This window comes from Maylandia zebra, linkage group LG19 (genome assembly GCF_041146795.1).
Source record: "Maylandia zebra isolate NMK-2024a linkage group LG19, Mzebra_GT3a, whole genome shotgun sequence".
NCBI classification, from domain to species: domain Eukaryota; kingdom Metazoa; phylum Chordata; class Actinopteri; order Cichliformes; family Cichlidae; genus Maylandia; species Maylandia zebra.
Genome location: NC_135185.1, coordinates 1,698,923 through 1,726,165, shown reverse-complemented (window position 1 = coordinate 1,726,165; position 27,243 = coordinate 1,698,923). Strand labels below are relative to the sequence as shown.

The following is a 27,243-nucleotide window of genomic DNA, read 5'->3' as shown; positions in this document are numbered from 1 at the left end:
TGGCTTTTCAAGTGGTTTTAATATATCGTATTAAATTATTGTACTAAACAAATTAGGTACACCAGTTAAATTGCTTGTTAACACAAATGTCAATCACATGACAGCAACTCAATGCATTCAGACATGCAGACACGATCAAAGCAACCTGCTGACGTTCAAGCTGAGTTCAATCAGAATAAGGAATAAAATGGTTAAAGTGTCTCTGAAAGTGGTATGGATGATGGTGCCACACAGACTGGTCAAAGTATTTCAGAAACTACTGATCTACTGGGAGTTTTTCTCACATCTGTCTGTACGAATTACAGAGAATGATCATAAAAAGAGAACATATTCTGAGTGGCAGTCCTGTGGGTGAAAATGACTTGTTGATGGTAGATGTCAGTGGAGAACAGCCACACTGCTGATATGGAAAACACAGCTTCCAAGATTCAGTTATCTGAGTGAAATTCTATTATTTTCTTTAGCGTTACCCATCAGCAGGTATTGGTCTGTATGTGATTAACCCATACAATCTATAGATACACCTTGCTATCCAGGTTAGCTAATTCAAATCAAATTGTAATTTAAATTAGCTCAGTGATTGTTTTCCTTCTCTTTGTCCTGTTGTTCATTATTGTGCATCCTGTTGATCTCAGTCCTTCAGTGCAGGTTGGTCTTCCTTCCATCTTGTTTCTCCAGTGACAGCCATCATCTGCCTTTTCTTATCTGGGACTGAAAAAAAAATCAAAATGAAACTAAAAAGACACAAAAATTTGAAACATTAAATGATAAGTTTATTCATTTTAAGATTACCTACAAATTTAGCTTGTTGGCTAACACTTTATACCCAACACTGTATAATAATGACAAACTATTAAGGGATTAAGCATTAGTACAGTATCAGTAAGTGCTTAAGTCATTGTTTAAAAAACATTACTCCTCAGTATGTAATTTATAAATGTTTATGTTTAGGCTGTGTAAAATGCTCAGGAGACAATTCTGCACATAACAGCAGGGTGCAAGGTGCTAGCAGGCACGGCATAAATCGAATGCCATAACCAAGCAGCCAGCATAGTGTACAGGGACATCTGTGCTGAGTACGGTTTGCAAGTACCAAGGGCGGGCGGGCGGGCGGGCGGGCGGGCGGGCAGATAGATAGATAGATAGATAGATAGATAGATAGATAGATAGATAGATAGATAGATAGATAGATAGATAGATAGATAGATAGATAGAATTTCACCATAAACTGACCATGACCAGGGGCTCCCACAAGATTTCAGTCAGAGAAGTGAAAAGAATGATCAGAAAAGTTGTCCAAGAACAAGGAGAGCTACAGAAAGAATTGGAATCAAAGAAAACAATAAGCAATGCACTCAATGCATATGACTCCATACTGAAGACATGTTGAAGCTTTCATCACTCACAAAGGCTTTTGTCCAAAGTATTAAATATATTTCAGTAAATGTGCTCAATGTTTCCCTGTGATGTTTTCTAAATATTACACATAATTTGATTTGTGGATATCTATGGTTGATTTTTTTGCATGTGTGGAATGGATTGGTTATTACTGACATCTGGTGAGAATGTCATGTCAAAAGCACCTTTAGAAATATGTTTATTTTGAAAGTTGGTGACGTGCTTATTTAACCCACTGTATCAATGTACATCTAAATTGTTTGTTAATTACTTCTAAACAATACCATGAACAAGTTATAAACGATTCTAATCAAGAATCAACTTTTATATCTGTATTTATAAATTACGTACCAAGGAGCTTTTCAAAGGATAGACTTAGTACTTAATAATCTCTTACTTATGCTTAACAGCGTGTCAATATTATAAAATCTTACCACTTGTTTAAACTTTCCAGTATGTTGTGAAAAACGTTTTCACAGGATTGTGTAGAGTCCTGTGTAAAAGACCATGTGATTCAGTAGCTTATTGAACCACCGTTAGCAGCAATACTCTGAAATAATAAGAGTATTCTTCATTTTTCAAAGGACCACATAGCGTCTTACATAACTTTCTTTTCATATGACTGTACGCTCCGGCAAACACTCCAGAAATACTTTCCCCCTCTGAACTCATGTTACGTTATGAATAGTTGTCTCCTTTTTAATATATATGCAGATACAGCCTGCATCTCTACATGTATGGAACTTTCATAGTATTTTATAAATAGTCAGTTAAGAGTATATATTCAAAGTGTGGTTTAATATATTTTGTCATAATTAAAACAACCATGACAAAAGGGGATAATCAACTTACCAACACTGACACTACACACAAATGTCCACAAATAGTGAATACATTATGAACAAAACAGCAGTAGCAGTAAATTCTCCCAAACAGTGAGGCAACAACAGCAATATAACAGTAATTATCAGTGTTTGTTGGCTCTGTTAAATGGACCAATATGAAAAATAGAAAAGGAAACAACGGCTTTTCACCAGGTTTTGAAGCCTGGGTTGTGCAACTAAGACAGATTAGTCTGTCACTGGTACACTGCTTCAGGGGAATTTTGCAACCACAGTGCTTGAACCGTTTGAAAAACATTCACTGGTAACTGGCTGTAATGCTCTTCTTTATGATGAGAGAGATATAGTTAAGGTATTTTCTAGTAATACTAGTAGTACCAGGATTGTTCCTTATTTTTTGTCTGGTATAAAAACCCTTTCTTGCATTTAACAGATCACTGTGCAATCGTCTCAAGGCTATTTAAATAACTTGGAGTTGAAGAAATGTTGAGTTTGTCAGTAATAAGGAAGTGGCCTAATGTTACACAAGCTATTACAACACTTCACACAATGCTGGTACCGCTTAAAGTACAAATCCTCCTTCAGAGCCAATTCCACTGAGCCGTGACCTAAGCCTTATAAATATTAATGTTCCCTCAACATGTTGAACCTTCTACTGCAATATCCCATTTTCAGAAAATGTTTGATTTTAATTATTTTAGTTGATGACAAAAACATTCCTTCATGTAAAACATCCAGTTTGGACAAACTCACCAGTTTCCACCTCAACATCTTGATCCACTCATCTGCCTCCACACCCGTCTTAGCGCAAAGGTAAAATGTTCGATCTGGAAACACGAGACTGTGGACACAGAGAGCAGAAGGATGAGTTTTACAACATCCTGTATTCTGACGTTTGTGACTGTGTACGGTGTGTGTGTGTGTGTGTTTGTGCATGTACATGTAAGAAAAAACATCCATCCATCTTCTTCTGTCTGTTGAGGGGTCCCATTCAACTGACTGACTCACTATCTTACAGTAAAAAAGACCTGTAGGGCCAGATTTACTACAATGGATGAACTAGGATGAAGTAAAAGACCAGGCACTTTATATAACTAATTCATTCACACATGCACTTTTTCTAAGCTGTTAAGCGCTTACTATCTAGCATTCATACACCAAACTGGAAGAGGATTGAACCACCAACCTTCCAGTTGGTAGCTGACCTGCTCCCCCACCTGAGCTACAGCCACACCAAATGTAAATACATTCATTCACAATGCAACCCAACAACAGCAGTGCAAGTCAGTGTAACGTTACAAACAAGCAGGCCTGCTGAAGGTATAAAAATGTGTAGCGATACAGTTGCAGCTTAAAACTTGTAACGTGCTTATTTTAAGTGTGATTGGTGCTGCTATTCTCCCCCTGAAGGGAGTATGTACTCAGCTGTGTCTGTTTGCAGGACTAGCATCCACAGTTTTCAAGATATGTTCAATTTTGTGTGGTGGTCGATACGAATAACAGTTCGAGCTGATTTAATTTTGGTGAAAAGTAAAAGTAAAGTCAAGTAAAAGTTAAGGTTCAGGGTTGTGCTCTATGAGTCTTGTAGTTTTTTTTTGTTGTTGTTTGTTTATTTTTTGCTACAGCTGGAGCAGCACAAGCCACATATTTGGATCTGGATTTTTAAAGTTACAGTGCATCATTATTGCAACCTGTGTAACTATCCAGCTTCAAAAGGTACACTGAAATGATCGCATTCCATTCAGCCAAAGAAGTGTGTCTACTAAACAAATTAATGCAACAAATGTTTCAGGAAAATGGTCAAATTAATGGACCAAAGATGTGCTGTTGGCTTGCCCAATTATTTTTCCACAATGGCCTTTGTGGCAAACAAAGTTTTGCAGGGGGAAAACAGAGAGGTCTCACAGCTGCTGAGCACTTTGCAACAAATTTGTAATTTTTTTCATATCCATCATAAAATTTGGCTTGTAATGTTCAGGTTACTTTATTTGTCCCGATAGGCTGATTTGTTCTGCAGTCATGAGTCATCCATTCTCACATGCACACTGTCAGTACGACCATAACAGACAACAAATGAAGCTTATGCATAACTTCAATCATTTTGATTTCAGGAAGCATTATCTTTCGACCCCATCACAATCCCAAACCGTGAAGCTCTCCTGTGTAATAGCTAGAGTAAAAGTTCCTGCATTGCATTCTGTGAGGCCTGCAGTCTATTCTCCTCTCAGCAATTCTTGTTGCCAGCATTCAGCTTCAGTGCTGTGCAATCTTAAGAGTTGTTAAAAACCTGTCTGGAAGTTCTCATTATATATACCACCTTGGGAGCGCTGTCTCCTCAAACTGGCCTATGTTTTCATTGGCCGCTGCAAAATCGCTCTCTCCCCGGGCCACTCTTACTTCCACAACTTCAAATGCATCAAGTCCAATTTCAGTTACTAGAATTGCTACTGTTGTGATTTTTAGGGGAAAAAAAGTTCTCAAATCCTATGATTTACTATGCAACAGCATCACAAACAGCAGACAACAGGAAACAACAGCGAACAAGCTGTTAATCGTGACAAAGAAGACAAGGAGATCGAGGTTTTAAATACACACAAGATAATGAAGGAAGGGGGAACAAACACAGCTGAAACTAATAATGGTGGATGAGAGAGACGAAGTATAACTAAAAACAAAACACAAGTGTCAAAAACCACCCCAAAAAACATGGGAAGTAACATAAACATGAAAATATCTGACCCAGAGATGGGAACTTAATAAAGAATGGGGACAGAAAAGGGAACTAAGGTTATCTGTAACTAAAAAAAAAAGAGCTGAGGGGATAAAGAACAAAACAATAAGGAACCAATAAAAGGAGTGAAGGATTAACAGAAACTACAATTCAGTTCAATTCAGTTTTATTTGTGTAGTGCCAAATCACAACAACAGCTGCTTCAAGGAACTTTACATTCTAAGCGATTTGGCAATAGTGGGAAGAAAAACTCCCTTTTTTTTTTTTTTTTTTTTTTTTAAGTTTTTATTTTCATTTTTTAAATTGAAAACAAACAACAAACAAACAGAAACAAACAATAAAAGACATTCACAGTTATGGGACAGAGTAGGTATCATCAACTAGCCAAAGCTTGACTGGCCATTATGACCAAAAAAAAATAAAAAATTCTCAGGAACACACTCTAGTATCTTTATCTTTCAAACATAGCCTCAACCATCTGAGGACCGAGCACAGAAAATACGGGCGTATTAATAATAATAATAAAAATAATAATTATAATAGTAACAGTATTGATAATTACAGAAATTTAAAACAAAACAAAACAAATAAATAAATAAATAAATAAATAAATAAATAAAAAATAATAATAATAATTTTTAAAAAAGGAAGAAAAAAAAAAAGAAAAAAAGAAAAACATATCGTGTGAACCCCTCCCACCATCCCCCCACCCCTTTACCCCTGTATGGCTCTCAACTTCATCACATTCGTGTATCTAAACAGCCCATATTTACACCCGTCTATACACAAGAATCAGCACAACATTCAAGAATTCTGATCAGAAGGGCCTAACCAAGGATCAATTCAGGGTAAACCCAGAGGAATTTACGTCATCTCTATATTCTGTCAAGTCCAAAGACGGTAATACTGAAAGAAATGGTCCCCAAATTTTTTTAAAGGTTCGGTATTTCCCTTTTATACTATGCGAAATCTTCTCAGGTGTACAGTAGGATGCTAACTCATTAATCCAATATCTCAGTGTTGGAGAATTTTCAGATTTCCAATGTGTCAGAATACATTTTTTAACTGCAGTACTCGCAAGTAAAATAAAATATTTCTTGTGGTAATCCACATTTATAGAATCTATGTCACCTAAAATCCATAGTTTTGGGTCCATTTCGACTTGGATCCCAATTACCCTTGAAATTATTTCAGTAGTCCGTCTCCAGAACTCCTCTATTACTGGGCAATTCCACAGCATATGAAGGAGATCACCATCTATCACCTTACATCTCAAACATTTGGGAGAGTAATTAATATCAATTTTATGTAATCTGTAAGGTGTATAATATGTCCTGTGGAATATATTAAATTGCATTTGTCTATGATTTGTAGAAATTAACATGGTCTGTGCCTGTTCCATTAGATGGTACCATTCTACCTCTTCATAAACATAGCCCAGATCTGCCTCCCATTTTCTTTTCAGAGACGTTTTGTTGCAGTCAGGTAATATTTCATTAATAATAGTGTATATTGAAGATGCTATTCCTTTTATTGACTTCCATGGTTTGGTGCAAAGATGCGTTTCAAAAGGACTTTCTTTAGGAATCTCAGGGAATGTTCCTTTGGTTTTTTCTTTGATCCAGTCTCTTATTTGTAGAAATTTAAAAAAAATTTGGTCTGGAAGTTTAAATTTTTCCTTTAGTTGTTGGAAGTCAATAAATGTATCATTATTGTATAGATCGGCAACAGTTCAAATATTTCTATCCTTCCATCCCCGCAATATGGAGTCGGAAATATGATGTGAGAGATCAGGATTGCCCCATAGGGGTGTCCTTCTAAGAAAAGAAATATTTATTTTTAGAAGTGAGTGGGATTCCTGCCAGGCACGGAAGGTGTTTAATATCATCGAGTTATTTGTGAGCTTAGATAAACATTTTTTCGTACCTAGAAATGGGACGTCTTTTAATGATATGGGATTCACCTCATATTGTTCTATTGGAACCCATCGAACCTCACTCCTCTCTGCATGTAACCAGATCAAAATTGATCGGTATTGGGAGGCCAGATAATAATTCCTAAAGTTTGGTAGGTTGAGTCCTCCCCTTGAATAAGGGGCCTGTAATGAGGAGAGTTTAACTCTTGGGTTTTTCTTTTGCCATATGAAGGAGGTTATAAGTTTATTTAATTCTTTGAAGAAACTTTTAGGAACATTTATAGGGAGACACTGAAATAAATAGGTAAACTTAGGCAAAATGTTCATTTTAACAACATTAATTCTCCCTATGAGGGATAATGGAAAATCCATCCATCTCTGTGTATTAAGTTTAGTTTGCTCCAACAGTTTAATATAATTTAGTTTGAATATTTTATCCTCAGATTTACCAATTTGTATGCCCAAATATGTAAATCCATTATTACACCACTGTAGTGGATCTGTAAGAGCTCTAACACGATTATCTTGTATATTTAATGACATAATCTCACTTTTGGTATAATTTAACTTATATCCTGAAGCCGCACTATATTCTTTAAGACAATTCATTAATGAGGGAATTGACTTGAGAGGGTCCGTTATATATAGTAGGAGGTCATCTGCATATAGGGAAAGTTTATGTTCACTTGTACCGAATTTGATTCCAGATATAGCAACATTAGTACGAATGGCCACTGCTAGTGGCTCGATCGCAATCGCAAAGAGCAAGGGAGAACTTGGACAGCCTTGTCTACAGCCTCTGGTTAGGGAGAAAGTGTCAGAAAGCACATTATTTGTTATAATATTGGCTTTGGGGGCGTTAAATAGTATCCTAACATAGCGGGTGATCTTTTCTCCGAAGCCCATGGCTTCCATTGTCTGAAATAGAAAGTTTGGTTCAATCCTGTCAAATGCTTTATTAGCGTCCATGGAAATTATTAGCAATGGTTCTTGATTTTTTTGAGCGGCATTCAATATGTGGAGCAGGCGCCGCACATTATCTGCTCCCTGTCTGTTTTTAATGAAGCCTGTTTGATCGGCATTTATTATCTTAGGCATAATGTCCTCCAATCTATGTGCAATTATTTTAGATAATATTTTATAATCTGCGTTTAAAAGGCTAAGTGGTCTATAAGAGTCACATCTCTGTTTGTCCTTGCCCGGCTTTGGCAATAATGTAATTGTTGCATTTTCCAGTGATTCCGGTAATTTGTTATTTTCTAAGGCTTCTTTAATCATATTTGTAAGTGGTGTCAATAATTTATTAGAAAAGGCCTTATAGTAATCAGCTGAGAATCCATCTGGTCCAGGGGTCTTATTATTTTGTAAACACTTGAGGGCTCGAAGAACCTCCATCTCCGTTATATCTACATCAAGCAGTTCTTTGTCCTCATTATGTAATTTAGGAAGGGTTATTCCATCTATGAATCTTTTTGCAGCAGTACCATCGACCCCTTGCTCAGATTTATACAGATCTTCATAAAACCGTTTAAACTCTGCATTTATGAGTACTGATTCATCAAAAAGTTTATCATCTTCCGTTAGAATTGTCCGTATAAATTTCTCCGATGTTTCTTTCTTAATTTTCCAGGCCAGTAATTTACTTGTTTTGTTTCCAAATTCATAGTAGTGATATCTAGTTCTGGCCATAGCTGCTTCTGCTCTGTTGGTGCATAATTTATCATACTGCAACCTTGCTTTTGTTAATGTATTAAGACATTCTTCCTTTTAAAAAAAACTCCCTTTTAACAAGTGGAAACAGGTGGCAGAACCAGGCTCAGGGAGGGGCGGGGCCATCTGCTGTAACTGGTTTGGGGTTGAGGGGCCAAAGACAGAAATAAGACATGCAGTGGAAGAGAGCCAGAGATAAATAATAACTAATGATTAAATGCAGAGTGGTGTACAAACACATAGTGAGTAAGAAAGGGGAGTGAAGAAGAAACACTCAGTGCATCATGGGAATCCCCCAGCAGCCTAGACCTGGCCGGTCTTTAAGTCTGACGTTATTAGCCATGTCTAGGTCCAAACACCGCTTCAGGTCCCAAAGTCAAACGAACACTGCAGCATCACTGAGAGTTAAAAACTGTATAAATTCTTTCATCTGTAATAAAATGATCAGCGTTGCTGCTTTACCAGGTGTAACAAGTAAGTTTAACATCCAGGCATCCATGAAAACAGGATTTATTACATTTAACAGAGTTAGAAGTTAGCTCGCTAGTTTCCACCTAAGCATGATATAGCATGTTCTGACTGAGAGATTTCTGAAAAATTAAAACGTACAGCTCTGCTATCACTTCCAACATAAATGAAGTGGGGGGCGACTGTGGCTCAGGGGATTGGGAAGCTCATCTGTAACCGGAAGGTTGCCGATTCAATCCCCCTGCTCTCTCTGTCCTGGTCGTTGGGCAAGACACTTTACCCTACTGGCCAACACCAGCAGGCCCACTCTGCAGGAGTTTGTAGAGTGGTGTGACAGCTCCAAACTTGAACTGAACGTGAGCAAAACCAAAGAGATGGTGGTGACCTTCTCCAGTAAGCAGAGGGATCTGGCTGCTTCAGTTACCACCATCATCCACGGGAAGCCAGTGGAGGGAGTTGAGGAGTACAAATACCTGGGAACCATCTTTGACAACCTCCTGAAATTCTCTGCCAACACAGAGGAGATTCTCAGGAGGTGCCACCAACGGCTATACCTCCTTACGAAACTCAACTCCTTTGGAGTCAGCACAGCCATCATGATGACTTTTTACTATCCCTTCCTGGGAAGCCTCATGACCTTCTCCCCACTCTGCTTTTTAACTCCAGCCGATAAGACCATTTCCCACACCAGAAACATAAACTACACTCTTTTTATACTGCCGACACTTTACTCACTTTTACTCACTTACAGTTATTTATTCATCTTTCAGTCACTTTCATTTTAAAACTGTGCAGTTTTGAAACTGTGTATATAATGTATATTCTGTGTGTTTATTATCTCACTCTTACTGCCTGTTTATGCCCTGTCCTTATCTTTAAAACCATGCTGCTCTGTTGTATGTTAATTGCCCCTTGGGGATAAATAAAGTCTTTCTGATTCTGATTCTGAGATAATCCATCCACAACACAAGGTTAGCAGTGTTGGTCAAGTTACTTGAGGAAAGTAATCAGTAACTAATTACTGATTACTTCCCCAAAAAAGTAATCCCGTTACTTTACTGATTACTTATTTTCAAAAGTAATTAATTACTTAGTTACTTAGTTACTTTTTAAAAACACGATTTACAACCTGAACAGGTAATAAAGCGATAGATCTTTCAGCCCAATTCTACTTTTTCTGCATAATCCATCATACAAAATGTAATCAAAGGGAAAAGTCTCTTTTTTTTAACTTGTTTTATTAGTTTTAATCTTTTAACTTTATGCATCAAGCAAAAATGTAATTATATGCAACATTCTCTGACTGGAATAAATGAGTTTAACATTTCCCAGTGTCCCAGTGTCACAGTGGATCAGGTCAGGAGGCAACTGAGGAAGCTTCGCCCCAGAAAGGCAGCAGGCCCAGACAAGGTGTGTCCTAGGATGCTTAAGGCGTGTGCTGCTGAACTTGGGGAGCCGCTACAACGAGTCTTCAACCTCAGTCTGCGACTGGGGAGAGTGCCCGCCCTATGGAAGACATCCTGCATCGTCCCGGTCCCTAAAAGGAACCGGCCCAATGAGCTGAATGACTTCCGACCGGTGGCACTGACGTCACATCTTATGAAGACTCTAGAGCGGCTCTTCCTCAACCTCCTCCGACCACAGGTACAACATGCCCAGGACCCCCTACAGTTTGCATACAAGGCGGATGTCGGAGTGGAGGATGCCATCCTGTACCTCCTACACAGAGCCCACTCACACCTGGATGGGGGAAAAGGCACGGTCAGGATACTGTTTCTTGACTTTTCCAGTGCCTTTAATACCATCCGGCCCTGTATGCTTCAGGAAAAACTGAACAGGATGGAGGTGGACCCCTGCCTGGTGGCTTGGATCTCCGACTACCTCACCGACAGACCACAGTACGTCAGGCTGAAGGACATCACGTCTGACACTGTGGTCAGCAGCACAGGAGCACCACAGGGAACTGTGCTGTGCCCTCTTCTCTTCACCCTGTACACCTCTGACTTCTGCTACAACTCTGAATTATGCCATATTCAGAAGTTTGCAGATGACACGGCCATCATGGGGTGTATCTGGGATGATCAGGAAGAGGAGTACAGAAGTCTGGTGAGGAACTTTGTCGCATGGAGTCACACAAACCACCTGCAACTCAACACCTCAAAGACTAAGGAACTGGTTGTGGACTTCGGGAGGTCCAGAGAAGGTCCACTGCCGGTTCAGATAGAGGGGGAGGAGGTGGAGGTGGTCAACAAGTACAAGTACCTCGGGCTGTGGGTGGACAATAAACTGGACTGGTCATGCAACACAGAGCACCTGTATAAAAAAGCCCAAAGCCGACTGTACTTCCTCAGGAGGCTGAGGTCTTTTAACATCTGCAGGAAGCTCCTGAGGATGTTTTACCAGTCGGTGGTTGCTGGAGTACTTTTCTATGCTGTGGTGTGCTGGGGGAGCAGCACAGCAAAGAAGGACTCATCCAGGCTGGAGAAACTGATCAGGAGGGCTAGCTCTGTGGTCGGCATGAAGCTGGACACTCTGGTGACAGTGGCAGAGAAAAGGACATTAAAGAAACTGATGGACATTATGAACAATGCTGGGCATCCTCTGCACACGGCCATTAACAACCAGAAGAGTCTGTTCAGTGACAGGTTGCTTCTCCCCAAGACAAGAACTAACAGACTTAAAAACTCCTTTGTCCCACACGCCATCAGACTGTTTAACTCCTCTCTGGAGGGGAGAGGGAGGGAAACAGGGGGACAAAGGAGGGGGGAACAACTAAGCTGTAGTGCCTCTTCACCTCACTGTACAATACCTTGTGCAATACTTTTTGTAAATAGTCAACAGTGCAATAGACTCAATACTTGAAATGTGCAATTCACTTGTATTTTTATTTTTTATTCCTATTTATTCTATTTATCCCCTTTGTATATTTTATTTATATTGTCTCTGTATTTATATATGTGTGTGTGTGTGTGTGTGTGTGTGTGTGTGTGTGTGTGTGTGTGTGTGTGTGTGTGTGTATATATATATAACAATTCTGTAACTGTAACTTCGGTCGTTGCTGTGCTTTTTGGAAGTCGAATTTCCCAGAGGAACCCACCCGAGGGATTAATAAAGTTCTATCTTATCTTATCTTATCTTATCTTATTTAAACCTATTTTCTGCACATTCCAGCACATAAAATAAAATATTTTGTGTGTTTACACTCAGTCTTTCAAATAGATGCAAGTAAAACACAGCAGAAAATAAATAAAGTCAAAGACTCAGCGGTCCTGTTGGATCTATTTTCACCTGTAAAGCAGGAGTGGGGCAGGCGGAGGTTTACCCTGGTGCAGGTGTGCCGCGGTCAGTGGAAGAATCCGCGAGTTTCTCTGTGAGTTTCCCATTACGTCGTAGCTACTCGGTGCTTGCTTGGAAGTTTAGGGGTTTTTTCGCTGTAAAAAGAAGTTTTCTTCCCACGCACAGCGGACACTAATGTTTTTGTCACTTTTTATGGAATCAAACTCAAAGTAAGGTCAGTACTTCCACGCTTTAAACGCTGCACGCTCATACTCTCTCTGCACTCGATATGTGATCCACTGTTGATCTGCACACAGCTGTTGTCACTAACGGCGCACTCGCTTACGTCACTGTCATGAGACATTCTCGCAAAAATATCATGGTTTTAGTAACGCAGTAACGCAGCGTTCCTACGGGAAAGTAACGGTAATCTAATTACCGATTTTGCAATAGTAATCCCTTACTTTACTCGTTACTTGAAAAAGTAATCAGATTACAGTAACGCGTTACAAGTAATGCGTTACTGCCCATCTCTGAAGGTTAGTCATTAATACATAGCTGCATGGGCTGGGCTGTAGTTACATCGTATTGTTTTAAAAACTGAGCTTTAAAATCAATAGCAGTAATAAAAACTGAGAGAAGCCGACAGTGATCACTGGCTGTTTTTAGGGGCTTGTTCGCATTAATTAGAACAAGATACAAAGCATTAAAACATGTTAAAAAAAAACAAAATCCAACAGCCTTATTAAACGCAGAGTAGTTTGGACCCCGAAGCAGGGTTCACCACGTCATCACTTAACCTCCTAGGACCTGGCGTCCACATATGTGGACATCACATTTCGGGTTGTCTAGACCAAAATACAAAATTTTGCTCTACAAGGGCCTGATATCCATTTATGAGGACATTGTACTGCCTCTCTTCTATCAAAATTTAAAGCAAATGTCATCATATGCGGATCTAATTTTTCTCAGAAACAAAAATCAGGTAAAAAAAACAATTTTACATTCATCTGGTCCCAATCAGCCCAAATGGCAAAGAGAAATTAAAAATGCATGCCATGAAAGAGTTCTGGTCTTAGGAGGTTAAAGACTGGATTTCAGCATAAAAAAGGGAGGATTCAGGGTCAGAGTAAACAACTCCATTCACACGGTCATGACATGCATATTGCTCATTATGTGGAGAAACTGTGCAAGGGAGGGCTGAAGATGGATGTTGACTCAAATGTATTAGTTTGCACGTAGACAGCTATGCAGACATAAAAAGATAACAAAACACTGAGAAGAGACCAGGACAGACTTGACACAAAAGGGTAGACACACATAATAAATACAAGAAATCAAAAGCTAGGAATATAAATAATGAAAAATCAGAGGCACTAGGAAAACAGAGCTCCAGATGAACTAATACAGAAAACTAATACAGCACAAGAACACAAGTCAACCTATCTTAATGATTTTAATCAAACCCAGGACTATGACACCATCCGCTGCAGGGTTTTTTGTTGTTTTTAGATCTACTGTCTCCCACTTGTCCAGTTTCTTGTTTTATTGCACACCATGCCAACATATGTTAAAATGTAGGCCAATAGAGTCTTTGGATATTGTTTATGCAAAAATATTATTTGATACTGTCAAACTATGTTGTATTTGGCATTTTTCACAGATTCAACTGAAAAAAACAGAAACACATGAGGTGTTGCTGTGACAAGCTTCAAATTCCTTGAAGGTCTTTGAGATTTAAAACTGGTTCTTTGTTGTCTTTTATGGACACTGGTTCACCCATTGACTTAGTTGAATTAGTTGCCTTTTGCTTGAGTGATTGATAGGTCCATGATAAGTGGTTAAACAAAAGAAGAAAAACACATTCACCTGAGAATGATCTGACTGAAAATGACTGAAATGGCAGCCAATGACAAACAAAAACATTGAAAAACCTCCAGAAAGCCTGGAGAACTACTCCTCAAAACCATTCACAGAAATTACGAGCAAATCTGACTGCTTGGTAATAAAATATGAAGAAAATCATGGAAAACTGAAGCTATAATATTTGGCCCCAAACATCTCAGAAACACACTCTGCATCCAAACATGGATTTCAAAACTTTGGCGTCGTATACTTCTGTGAGAAGTCATTTTTAACTAGGATCCTCTTTATAACCTATTTATAAACTGAGTGTTCTCAACTGTAGATGGACAGATTTAGGACTCTTGCCTGCTAAATATTCTTTAGAAGTTATTTTGACATTTTGCTAAAACACATTAGACCCCCCCCCCCCCCTTTTTTTTTTTTTAAATAACCATGCAATAGTTTTCACTGTCACAGGTACAATTTGTGCTTTCCATTTTGGCTCAGTATCTCTTAAATCAACTTATTAACTTGTGGTGGCTCCGAGTGTTACTGAGCCTAGCCAGCAATTTCTACTTTGCCTTGTACCTTCCATACAGAGATTTCTCCATATTTTCCTAATGTTATATTTTTATTTTGGGTTCCAGATTTTAACCAAAGTTCAAAGCTTGTAAATCCTCCAAAATGATTATTAATTATGATTATTAATAACAATATCTGAATATGAGTGTGGGTTGTGACAAAAATTCAAGTTAATAATTTGGTAAAATTATACCAAATCAAGCTGAGAGGTAAGGCAGTGAAAGTTCATGTGTTGGCCACATCTACAAAACGCTGTGTTGTGTTTCAGTTAACTTTCCAATATCCACCTTAAAGTAAATGATCACTTTCTCTTTATTCTAGTTAGGCACGTTCCTCAAATCTGTTGTTGGGTCACTTACCAAAAACAGTTGACTTTATCCTGAGAGTAGTCAAACTGGACTGCAGAGCAGGACCTCAGATCTAAGGTTCGAATGGGCTCCTCACACTGCAACAGAAAAATGATTCTACATACTTACTGTGCACATAAACAGGTAAAAAACACCTTCCCTGACATAAATGTAGCAAAGCCTTATTTTTGTAGGACAATTTTTAACTGCAGCTGCTATTTATTTTTAGCTCTTCCAGTAAAAGTCTAGCTATGTCCTCTGGCACTCATTCCAGCTCCGGATTTTCTGTACATCGAAACAGCTTTCTATGTTACATTACATCAGTAATACAGGTTACTGTGTTTGTTTACATTTTGTTACTGCTTTTTATGTTTTAATGTGTAAGTTCAATAAAGAAGATGTGTATACGCTCATCTGCCTGCATTGCTAGGTGTCGGGCAGCTTGTGTATTCTTTATATCACTAATATTTTTTAGTTGTGTGCAGCTCAGTACTGAAATATCAATTCCTCCAGTACAAGATATCTGTGTTCTAGAATAGTCTCATATTAAAATATCAATATTTTAGTTACTTGGGGAAAACTGGACTTTATCATTACCAGGAACATGGTAGAAAGTACAGTAACTATATTTTTGGAATAGTATAAACAATTTGTAGGAACTACTTCTTCTTCCGCCTGTCATAGGGATATACGAAATGTGTCACAGCTCATTCAGTTGACAATGTTGGCTGATCGTAAGCGGAGTCATGTAAACAGTGAAGATGCGTTTTGTGACACATGCAGCAAGGCCACAAACCTTGTCAAACACAATAAAAATAAATCATAACACAGAATATGATGAGTTTATGATAGGGCAAACTGAAGAGGAGAACAGGTTCTTCACTTCCATTCAGTTGTCTTAGATTTTAGCCAGGTAAGGTTCTAGAGTAGAGCATTTAAAGTGGATTTTGTCAAACCCATGTTCCGTGTTCGGCGTGTTTAGTTTTGCTTCCCGTGTGGCGTCATGTTCATTTGTGTCAGCTGTGTTCCCCGTGTGTTTCTACTTATTTCGTTACCCATATATGTATGTAAGTCTCCTTCTGTTCATGTCATCATCTGTTAACCTTCCCTTATCTCAAGTGTTCATGTATTTCCTAGTGTTCCTGGTTTTCATGTATTTAGTTTTACCAGTTTAGATTTTTGTGACTAGTTTAGTTTTCGGCCACACTTCTTGTTATAATCTATTTCCGTTTCCATATTTCGTTTGTCTGCAATTGGGTCCACTGATCTCCACTCCACACGGTCTGCCATCGCAGATCGTGACAAACTGTGCATGTAGCCGTCTCCCTAATTTCCTTCGGGATTAATAAAGTATTCTGATTCTGATTCTGATTCCAATTCATGGTAGTCTCTGTCTCCCGCTGATAATGACTTCAGCTGGGCATGAGTGAGAGGCCAGTAGTTTTTCACTGGTGGTTTGTGAGAAACAAATTGTGGATAAACCTCTGGTCTTTCACTATTAACTGAAGGGAGACCAGTGTGCGAAGTAAGTTGGTGCTGGCGCTGCTTTCACTACACAGCAGGCATTAGCAAGTAAAAGAGTTTCTGTGATTTATCATTCTAACAGACAAATTTCCTCTTGCTAACCATCTTGGCCAACATTTGTAATGTAGAAAAGGTGGAGTGTGGAAAAATTGTTGTCTTTATTTCATAAGGATGGCAACTCTGACCAGTCAACAAAAAAAAGCATTAAAAAAACAGACAAGTTGACCAGGTGCAGGCTCAGACACCACTTTCTGTTAAACATCTATGAGAAATCACTTGGTTGACTCAATAACCAGCCGTTTTACCAACACTCCACCTTCATATTTTGAATTCCCCCTATGAATACGTCTGTGAAAGTTCTCAGTCACTCAGGTCATTGTAGTCTGAGGAGCTCGGAAAGAAACTGCTCAAGCCTTTTTTTCCAGATGATTTTTATGTTATTAACATATTTTAATGTATTTCTTATCAATATATAGGTCCATGCTTCTGAATAATTAACTTTTTTTCCCCAGAGATATGGGGTCCTCCTGTAGGCCCACCACCCACAGGTGGCATCGTAGGGGTTGGGTGCAATGTGTGGTGGGTGGTGGGAACTGGGACATGAAACATGACTTCTCTGAAAAAGGTGACGTTTAGTTAAGAGAAGTGGCCTGAGATAGTGCGTGAGGTTGAGAGGTGGTGATATAGTCATGCACAACTCAATGCACAGCTTGGACTCTGGAACCAGTCTTCTGGGGAGGGATTGGACTCTGTTCCACTCTGGAGTTGCCCTTGGTGTAAGGCAGTGGGCTGGGGTGGATATCTGGGCGTCCCCTGTGGCTTGCTGCCCTTACATTGGAGTTTTTCTGGTCGACAAGAGGGTTTGTTCCATGCGCGTTTCGGTTGGGGAACGGGTCATGACTGTCGTCTGTGAGTACCCGGCCTTCTTAGAGGTATTGGGTGAGGTGCTTGAGGATACGCCACCAGAGACTCTATCATCCTTTAAACTGGAGGCTGTGTGTGCTTAATGTTGTCAAGCTTGTTATTCACAGGCTGCTCCTAAATACGTTTATAATAAATGGTTTGTTTTTGTGGCAAATGTAGGTGAAACGCTCGTGTTTCCATGGTAAGAATAGAGCCATGCCTTAAACCAAGCAGCAAAGCAAAGAATTTGTGTCAAGAATCTTTCATAATCAAATATTTTAAATGCTCAGTAAGTTGTTGCAACACTAGCCCATAGTGTGTGTGCCCACATTAAATGGAGACAGGCTGACAATGTACACACTGTAGGCTACCCTACGAGGGCCCACAGTGGTGGGGCCACACATGCCCCATTCTTCACACCACTAAGGCCCAAAAGGCCCAAGCTCCACAGATCAGGGTGGTGCACAGGATGAGTGGGGAGTAGGGTCATGACATGAGAGTCATGCATCGTCAAAGACTTGGAGGAAGGTCATGTAGGACTAATGTCTAACATTGTAGTGATTATTGGTTATGTTAGTAACCTGCTCATTCACACTCAAGTTCTTCAAAATGATTCCTGATTGTGCCTACTCTTAGGTGCCCGAGTGTCAAGAGGCTTGCCTGGCCTGAGGGCTGATATCAGAGCAGGCAGGAGTGAAACTAGAAAGAGGACACATGTTTTCATGTCAGGATTTTTTGCTGGAGGGTGAACTTCCTTGAATGGACCTTCAAAGGTTGTAATTTCACAGAGTCACTGTATAGCGGAAAGAAGCTGAAGAGTTTTGACAAATGGAAATGAGAGACCAGATTGTCGAGCAGTCAGTATGGCTGCAAAACCAAGCCGAGGTCTGCTGTTGGTCTGCCCTTGGCTTCTGAGTATAATGAGACAGTAGCGATGGATCTACATAAAAAAGGAACGAAGATGTGACTGGCACACTGCGCTAGACTGGGCACTTATGGCTAAAAACAGTATGCTTAATCTACATGGTTATAGTCCACATCAACTTGTGTTTGGCCAAAACCCCAACCTCCCTTCTGTGTTGATGGAAAAACCACCTGCCTTAGAGGGCACAACTGTAAGTGCAGGAGTAGCTGAACATTTATCAGCATTACATGCTTCCAGGAAAGCATTTACTGAGGCAGAGTATTCAGAAAGGATCAGGGGGGCACTACCCAAGCAACTTAGGCCAACAGATGACAAATATAAGGCAGGAGATACAGTATACTACAAATGAGTCGACTGTACAGAGTGGAAGGGTCCAGGTGTAATTATTGGGCAGGATGGAGCTGTTGTATTGGTAAGACATGGTGGGACTCTTGTAAGAGTACAGCAGTCAAGGTTGGGTAAAGTGGATACAGAGAGTGGAGATAAACAAATACTGCAGAGTACTACTGATGCTGACACTGACAACAAAGACTCAGTTGAAAATGATGAGACAGAAGCACCCGATGGTGAACAGAGTAAGGAAGAAGACATCACTAGTGACAGAGAAACTAACACTACAGTAACATGTCTGTGACACAGCCTTCTACATACACTGATCCTGTCTCCTCTGCAGATGTAAAGTTAAGAGCAGGACAGCTGATCACGTCACTTGATCACTTACTAGCACAGACGACAGCGTTCAACATACAGCCAGAGTATTAGGCAGAGCAGGGAAAGCCAAAGGGCAATACAAAAACGGGTATAATGTGCAATATCTTGAGCTTGATGGTAGTTAAGGTGAAAAGAAAGCTGTAGACATGTCACTTGTTGATGGTCTTTGCACTGAACCTGAAACCAGAGATGCAGATGTACTCATAACAAAAACATCTCCTTTGATGCTGCCAAACAGGAGATTTAGAACTGGCAAAGTAATGGTGTATTTGATGAAGTGAAAGACCAGGATCAAAAATGTGTGTCTACTAGATGGGTCTGTACACTCAAAGAAACTACTAATGGTGTTGTCCCAAAGGCCCGACTTGTGGCATGCGGGTTTGAAGAAGTTAATACTCAGGAACTACAAAAAGACTGTCCAACATGTGCATCTGAGTCCCTCAGACTGGTGCTAGCTGTGATATGTCAAAACAAGTGGAAAGTGAATTCAATGGACATTAAATCTGCCTTTTTGCAGGGAATGGAGCTGTCAAGAGACATTTATCTTTGCCCCCATCTAAGGCTGACAAGGACAATGTTCTATGGAAATTTAAAAGGTGTGTATATGGACTTGCAGATGCTTCACTTCATTGGTACAATAAGGTCAAAGACATTATGCTCAGCACTGGTGGTAAAATATCACAGGTTGATCCCGAGGTGTTTTATTGGCAAAAGGAACAATCTGAGATCACAGGAGTGCTTGCATGTCATGTTGATCATTTCCTTTGGGCTAGTTCAAGTCACTCTGCAACTCATGTCATTCCTGTACTGAAATCTACCTTCCTATTGGGGCGTGAAGAACATGACAGCTTCTTTTTAATGTTGGTATGGACATTTGTACAGTTAATGACGTAACGTAACCAACTTTACATTGACAACATACAACCGGTTCAGTTACAAGCAGCACAGGCTGTAAATCAATCAATCAATCAATCAATCAAGGCTTTATTCGCCACATGCAGGTTGCCCTGCAGTGAAATGGGACACCCCCCCCCCCCCCGACCTTACACACACAACACAGACATCACATGGGGATAAAGGTCGGTAGCGTTACAGAAAAACACTGAAATATACACTACAATGGGAAAGTACAAGAGGAAAAAAAGAGGCCTCTACTCATGCTGGGCTCCTGGGAGGACAGTATGAGAACAGGATACAAAAAAAACTCCTCTGCACATTATGATGGTGGTTTTTCTTTAGTGCGAACAACTCATGGGAATTTCAAAGCTGTTCTTAACAGTCCGACACTGGTCTCTCAATCTCCCGTTGGAGAGCCGCGAGCTTCTCCATGATGTGATCAAACTTGCGCTCCGTGGTCTTGTCATTCGCTCAGAGGTTATTCTGAGTATTCACAGCAGCCGTAAGCTTCTCCAAGATCTTATCCATGCTGCACTCAGTGAGCCCATTCTGAGAAGTCGCGCCTCGTCCCATCGTTTCAATCCCAGCGGACAGTCTTGTGGGGGTTTGAACAGCTGGTTCCGCTCTCTTAATTCTCCAATAAGTCAGGGCCAAGCCAGCTCCGATCAGCAAGAACCCTGTTATCAGGGTTTCGAATAGGTCGATATCTTCAGCGTCCTCGATCGACAGTCCCGCCAGGCACACGATCCTCCATTTCTGCCACCCGTCCATCGTGTATCCGGCAGGGAAAGTACCTCCAGGACACTCGGGCTCTCCCGAGCCCAGACTTCTCGTTGAGAAAAGGGTGTCAATAGCATTCAGAGACCAGTTAATCAAATCCATAATTCTCTTTTAGGTTTTAAAGAACGACAGTGAGAGACTGTTCCAGGGAAAAGTAAAAACACGAGACAAGACAAGGACATAAGAAGCTAAGCGGGGAAGATAAGGGAGAAGAGAGGAGAAAAGTGTGACCGCCTTCGCCGAGAGCCAAACGAGAAGAGGGAGAGGGAGGCTTCTTTAAGCGAAACAGAACGGGAGCAATTCAGGTCAAAATAGGACAGATTTTGTGGGTTACCAAACAAACGAGGCCAGATGTGATGTTTGACACATGCAGCCTGGCATCTAATATTAAAGATGTAACTGTGCAGTCCATTCAAGTGAACAAAGGTTTCTGTAAACCTAAGGCAGAGAAAGTAACTCTTAAGTTTCAGCACTTGGGTAACAGTGAGGATTTGGCATTGGTTGTTTTCAGTGATGCTTCTTTTGGTAACCTTCCTGATGGCTGTACTCAAGGAGGGGCATTAATCGTCCTTATGGGTAAAGGGCGAAAGTTTTGTCCTCTCTTTTGGCAGGCTAAGAAAATCAGGTGTGTGGTCAGAAGTACACTGGCAGGAGAAACTCTTGCCATGTCAGATGGAATAGACAGTGCAGTCTTCCTGGCAGCACATTTTTCTGAGCTTACAACTGGTAACACTGGTCTGAATGCTGTTCTGTTGATCTGTGTGACTGACAATCATTCCTTGTTTGATGCACTCAAGTCCACTAAGCAGGTTACAGAGAAGAGACTGAGGCTAGAAATCAGACAAACCCGTCTGAATTTGTTGGTTTGTTGGTCAGATTCCAAATCTCAACTTGCTGATTGTCTGACAAAAAAGGGAGTTTCACCTTTAATCCTTCTACAAGCACTAGACTCTGGATACTGTGATCCTTTGTTTTTTTGCATTAAAATGCACTGTTATTTATTTTGTGTAGTTATAGTATGCTTCAGTTTAAGTGAAGCACATCTGAATTTCTTGAATGTTCATCAATGTTGACAAGTTGTTGTTTTTTGTATATATAGATAGATAGATAGATAGATAGATAGATAGATAGATAGATAGATAGATAGATAGATAGATAGATAGATAGATAGATAGATAGATAGATAGATAGATAGATAGATAGATAGATAGATAGACAGACAGACATATGTTTTAAACCTGTATGTTTATATCTTTATTTTACAAGAAAGAGAGAGATTGTTAACTTGTTGTTTTCTGTTATATCGCGAGAGTGCGGTAGCCTGCGGTGAATTGTGGTTTGTGTGCGTGTGCGGGAAAATGTGGTGTGGAAATGAAAAGCTTGTGTTGAGGCTACAACGTCGTGTCTTTTGAGTTTACACCAGAACCAGTTTGGAATCAGTGAGAAGATACACCAATAAGATGTACATCTTTGGACTATGAGAGGAAACATAAGCTTTCTGAAAGATGGCAGTGCTAGCCACTGCACCACTGAGCTGAGCAGACTTACCATTTTGTCTTTGAAGTATTTAAGTTCATATCTGTTGAGCGTGAACCACCTTTGCTTCCAGTTCTGCAGAAAAGATTGACAGCATATATAAAATCAAAATCAAATCAATTACTTCAATGTTACTTCATGTCAAACTCTGAAGCCATGTTTCTGAATTATTCTTGTTTCACACAGTTACATAAGATTTCTGTCTGCAACGAAACACAAACAGATTTCCTAAGTATTTGTGATGAGAATCAGTTAAGTAACTGTTCTTGCATGTCAACTGCTGTTACCTTCACAATTGCCCCTTGCTTCACCAGGAAGCCTTCCTTTGTCCCCAGCTGAAAAAATAGAAAATACATTTTAAATTGTAAACATTTCAAGAATAACTGTGGTTTATTCCAGTTTAAGCTGCATACTGTGAATAAGTCTTGGCTATATAATCTTTAAGTTAAAATAACTTGTGTGAATACCCATTACGAATAATGCAACATATTTAGATTTTATTTAGAGTAATGTGACGTACAATACAGAGTAATAGGTCACCTAGAAAATAAAAAAGGTTTATCACACCAAAAGTTGCTGTGGTCAGATAATCATTGTCCGTACATAAAGACTGAGGGAGAAATCTGAACTTATTGCAGTTGTTGCTAGTTGAATCCAAACGTGCTTATCACAACTGCAAAGCCTGATCATTTGAGCACAAAAAAGTCTCCATAATAAAAAAAGACTTTACGAATTGTTTAGGCATCATCAGAGCACACTACTTAATATTTAAACATGTGAGAGCTGCGAGCTTGTATTTATGACGAAAAAGAGCCCTTCCCACGAAATTCGTCAGATGTTGCTCACATGAGACTACATGGGTGTTTGCAATGGTTGTCGTACCGAAGGTGCATTTGCTACCAGATCATTTTCTGTGCGTCCTGTCTGTATGGCAGTGTGAACTCGCACAGATTCATAAATAGATGGCTCCTCCACACGCCATGGATACGGACTCTTCAAAACAATGAGGGTTCCTGGTTAAGAGACAAAGGTTGGTTATATGCCCGGCAAGCCGACTTTAAAACACGGAAGAAATAAAGATGGACGTACATTCCTGTTTGTCAGTATACTTCTTGGGTGTGTTTTAATGCAGTCTTTATGTGTGCATCATAGCTAGCATTACGTTTTTTGATGAAGATCATGGTCTGCATACCTGTGTCGCTGCCCAGCAGAGGTTGGTTAGCAAAGTGGTTGACAAAGTCTTGAAGGGTTGGAAACTCATTAAAACCAAACACATAGCCATTGCTATTTCGTGTCACCTGAAAATGCTTCACTGAATCCTTTGCCCTATGTCAAATGACAAACAGCATAAATGTTTCACTTTAAAAGTCATTCACAAGTAGAAGTACACTAACCACAGACCTGCAGATATTTAGCTTCAAAATTTAGCAAGTACGTGTTTCCTTTCTTCATCATTGTTAAGATTCACATACTTGCTTTTAACAAAGTGTTTCTAGGTGGTTCACTATCACCTCTCTGTCTTTCTCCCCACACACATGTGTGTGTATTTATATCCTTATGGGGACATCTCATTGACATAATGCTTTCCTTAGCCGCTTACCCTAACCCTAACCATCAAAAATGAATGCCTAACCCTGACCCTTACTTTAAATCTAACCATAACCTAATTGTAACCCTGACACTAAAACCACATTTTGAGTCTCAGAAATGCCTTCAAACTCGTGGGGACCTGGATTTTGGTCTCCATGGGGGCTGTTTGTCCCCACAAGTACAGTAAACTACCAATTTTTGGTCCCCATGAAGATGTTAATACCCGTCCACACACACGCTTTGTGTGACTAATACTAGAATACTTGGTGAAAACTGCAATGAAAAACTTAAACCTTTAACCTCGACATTAAGGGGATCTGGTGACTCTGTTATTACTAAACACACCAGTGAGAAACCAAACTGTGCAAGACAAGACATGGGGAGCAAGGCGAATTTAACTAAAAGTAAAAAATAAAGCTATAATCAGGTAAGATAACTCTGCATCTGTTGTGACATCATTGTTTTGTCACTGTTACGGTTCCAAACCCATGGTGCACTTCCCTCGTTCACTCACCTAACGGACAGGGCGAAGCAGTCTGATCCCTCATTACTGTTTCTCAGGAGGTAACTTCCATCCGTCCCATTGGACAAGAGAAGGGCCTCTGCAGCATGGCGAGACAGGTCATAGTGGTACCACCTTCAAGGCAATAGTAATATGATTTTTTTATTTTTAAAATCTAATAAAACCATTGTTAGATAAATGATATGAAAGGTCTAATTTTTATCTACATTTTGACACACGGCCCATCTTTTAGCTACAGTTCATTCTGTGTCAAATTGATTTCTAATATTTCAACAGAAACAACAGCAGTCTTTATACAACAGCATGGACAAATCACAGTAATCATCTGAGCTTGTGCTCAATTTACAAAGACTTGGAAAAACTTATTTGGCACCTAAAGCTGCTTGCTCAGTGTTACATGCTGAAACTTTTACATACAACACTGTACAGCAATGTTATTTCTCCATTTCACAACCATAAGCGACATTGGTGAGTGTTAAAATGTGACGATTTTGGACAACGACTTTAACAGAGAGTGAAGCTGGAATTAATCCTGGTCTAAAAAATGCAGATTTAAATAATCTGCCGTGGGCTTCATCTAATGTTTTTCCTGAAGACCAGGTCTGAATGAAAATGCTGACTTTTATAAGGAAAGTGTACTGCTGGGACTTCTGTCTCATATGCAGAACCTGTATGCTTTTTACACTGTTGTGCAAAATTACGTGAAAGAACAGGCTTATGTTATGATTCAAGGTCATCTCTGCAGTACTGTGAACCTCAGACTGTATGGAAATATAAAGGGAACTGGTAAAAGGATGTGAAAGTTCTTAATTTGCATTAAAAGTTGCTGGGACTGTTTAAAAATATCACTGAAGGCAACAGCTCAAGAAAAACCGCTAGATTCAAAAGGTTCTGATCATATTTTAAAACCAGCTGCAGAATTATCCGTTTAAATTCCACACTGAACATTACGTTTTTCTATTTCTTGTTTGCAGAGTGGCAGTCCTGAGTTTAAATGCACCATCTGGCCGGAGCCTTTCTGTGTGGAGTTTGCATGTTCTCTCTGGGTACTCTGGCTTCCTCCCACAGTCTAAAGATGTGTGATAGTGTGGTTAAATGTTAAAGGGCGTTTAAGTGAATGTCTGTTTCTCTATGGTAGCCATCTGCCTCCCTGACAAGGATAAGTGGAAGAGAATGGATGGATGGATGTTTGCAGCGTTATTGAGGTATCATATATGACTGTTCCAGAAACTCCATGCTGACTTTATTCAGTGCATTTATAGTAAGACCTCGTTTGTCAGAGCAGTCTGTGGATACATCCTGAGGATTGTGGATTTGGAATTTGTTGCGTTTACAGAAAGCTTCTCTAACAATTCGTGAAATATATAAGCACACTAAAAGTTCAGTCACCATGTGTGCAGCATCCTGTGGTTTAACATTATATTTGTCCTTCCTCAAAAAAAACAAAGTATCAACAACGTTAGAACATACCATCGGTATGATAGAGTCACAAGTTATTAGGCCAGTATGATCGTAACCGTTAAATACCAGCTGCGTGTTTTCGGAGTTGAGTCTCGGGCGCAGTTTTGTTCTGTGCGGCTTTAAATCGAAGCGATTTTGTCGGCACCCGACTTCCGTAAATCAAACAATCAAACAAACAAACAAACAAACAAACAAACTGCTTTAAGGAGCGGAACGGGCAGTCCTCGACATCTCTGAAACGCGCCATGGCGCTTCTTTTGGAATTGCAAATATTGTCCTCAGTGGGTCTGATATGTGCAGGAGGGACCAGAACACAACAGAAAACTCCACAAAACATTACACGGAGAGAATTTATAGCTGAGCGAAGTGTTAATAGGCTGCACAGTGAGTCGGTACTGGAACTTGTTTTCGGCATGTTACAACTGACAATATTCCCCTCGTGCAAAGTAAATTAGAAGTGTACACATAACTTACGTAACAACCTGTTAACACGGAACTCAGCTGTTTAATTTTTGCTTTTAGAAAACGTTATATGATAATCATTTATGTTAGTAAGTTACAATTCTTGTAGATTTCAGTTTCACACTGTTTCACAAAACACTGATTTAAGAAGCACATCCTGTCATTCCTAAATACACAGCACAAGACAGAGACGATGAAACATGTCACAATATATGGTCTAAAGATAAACGAGTTAGCTCTTTGTAAAAGGACTTTACCGTGTAACAACAGTGGTATAAAGCTATGGTCTTGCTTTTTATCCTGCTCATCAAATTGGTGCGCGCTGGTGAAGAATCGCGTAAAGTATCGCTTTTAGCAGCTTAATGTTTTCCAACAGGTGAAAGGTGTTTATAATTCCTAACCTGGCCTTACCCAAGACTCGCTAACTCGTCACTCAAGTCCTCGAAAGATGCATCACTGAAAGAACTCATCTCTCCAGCAGATTTCAGTTAACCTTAGTTCGGTGTTGGTCTAACTAGTGGAGCGGCCAAATAGAGAAGTAAAAGCTGCTCAGCTCAGTCACGCCTACAGGAAATACACACGCTCACCAACCGCTGAATTAGGCACACGAGATACTCCGACACCGTGCAGCTGCCGCAGATTTGTCACCTGCACATCCAAGATGGAATCTGCTGTTCCACCCACATCCCAAAAGTGCGTTAATGGTTTGAGGTCTGGCGATTGTGGAACCCCCATTTGCGTTTAGTGAACTCACTGCCTTGTTCAAGAAATCAGTTTGAGATAGTCTGAAGAACACTTAACTATACAGCATCTAACA

The 27,243-nt window shown here is 39.8% G+C and overlaps 1 protein-coding gene across 1 annotated transcript; it reads right to left on the bottom strand.

The window, feature by feature from the left end:
* On the bottom strand, positions 1–26,956 carry dapp1 (dual adaptor of phosphotyrosine and 3-phosphoinositides). Its single transcript, XM_004564174.3, has 9 exons — positions 26,838–26,956; positions 24,495–24,617; positions 23,583–23,716; positions 23,273–23,403; positions 22,678–22,725; positions 22,403–22,465; positions 15,127–15,212; positions 2,994–3,081; positions 1–711 (listed from the first exon to the last, which is right to left on the bottom strand). The coding sequence occupies exons 1-9, from the start codon at positions 26,894–26,896 to the stop codon at positions 688–690; spliced, it is 756 nt and encodes a 251-aa protein (XP_004564231.1). The 5' UTR covers positions 26,897–26,956; the 3' UTR covers positions 1–687.
* Positions 26,957–27,243: the final 287 nt, after the last annotated feature.

Bases quoted from the DNA above. Each gene is read 5' to 3' on its own strand.
- dapp1 (XM_004564174.3), bottom strand. From the start codon at position 26,896: ATGAGTTCTTTCAGTGATGCATCTTTCGAGGACTTGAGTGACGAGTTA. The intron at 24,618-26,837 runs GTAAGGCCAGGT...ATTGCCTTGAAG, and splicing joins GACGAGTTAGCGAGTCTTGG to GTGGTACCACTATGACCTGT. The intron at 22,726-23,272 runs GTACGACAACCA...CTATTTTTTCAG, and splicing joins TGGTAGCAAATGCACCTTCG to CTGGGGACAAAGGAAGGCTT.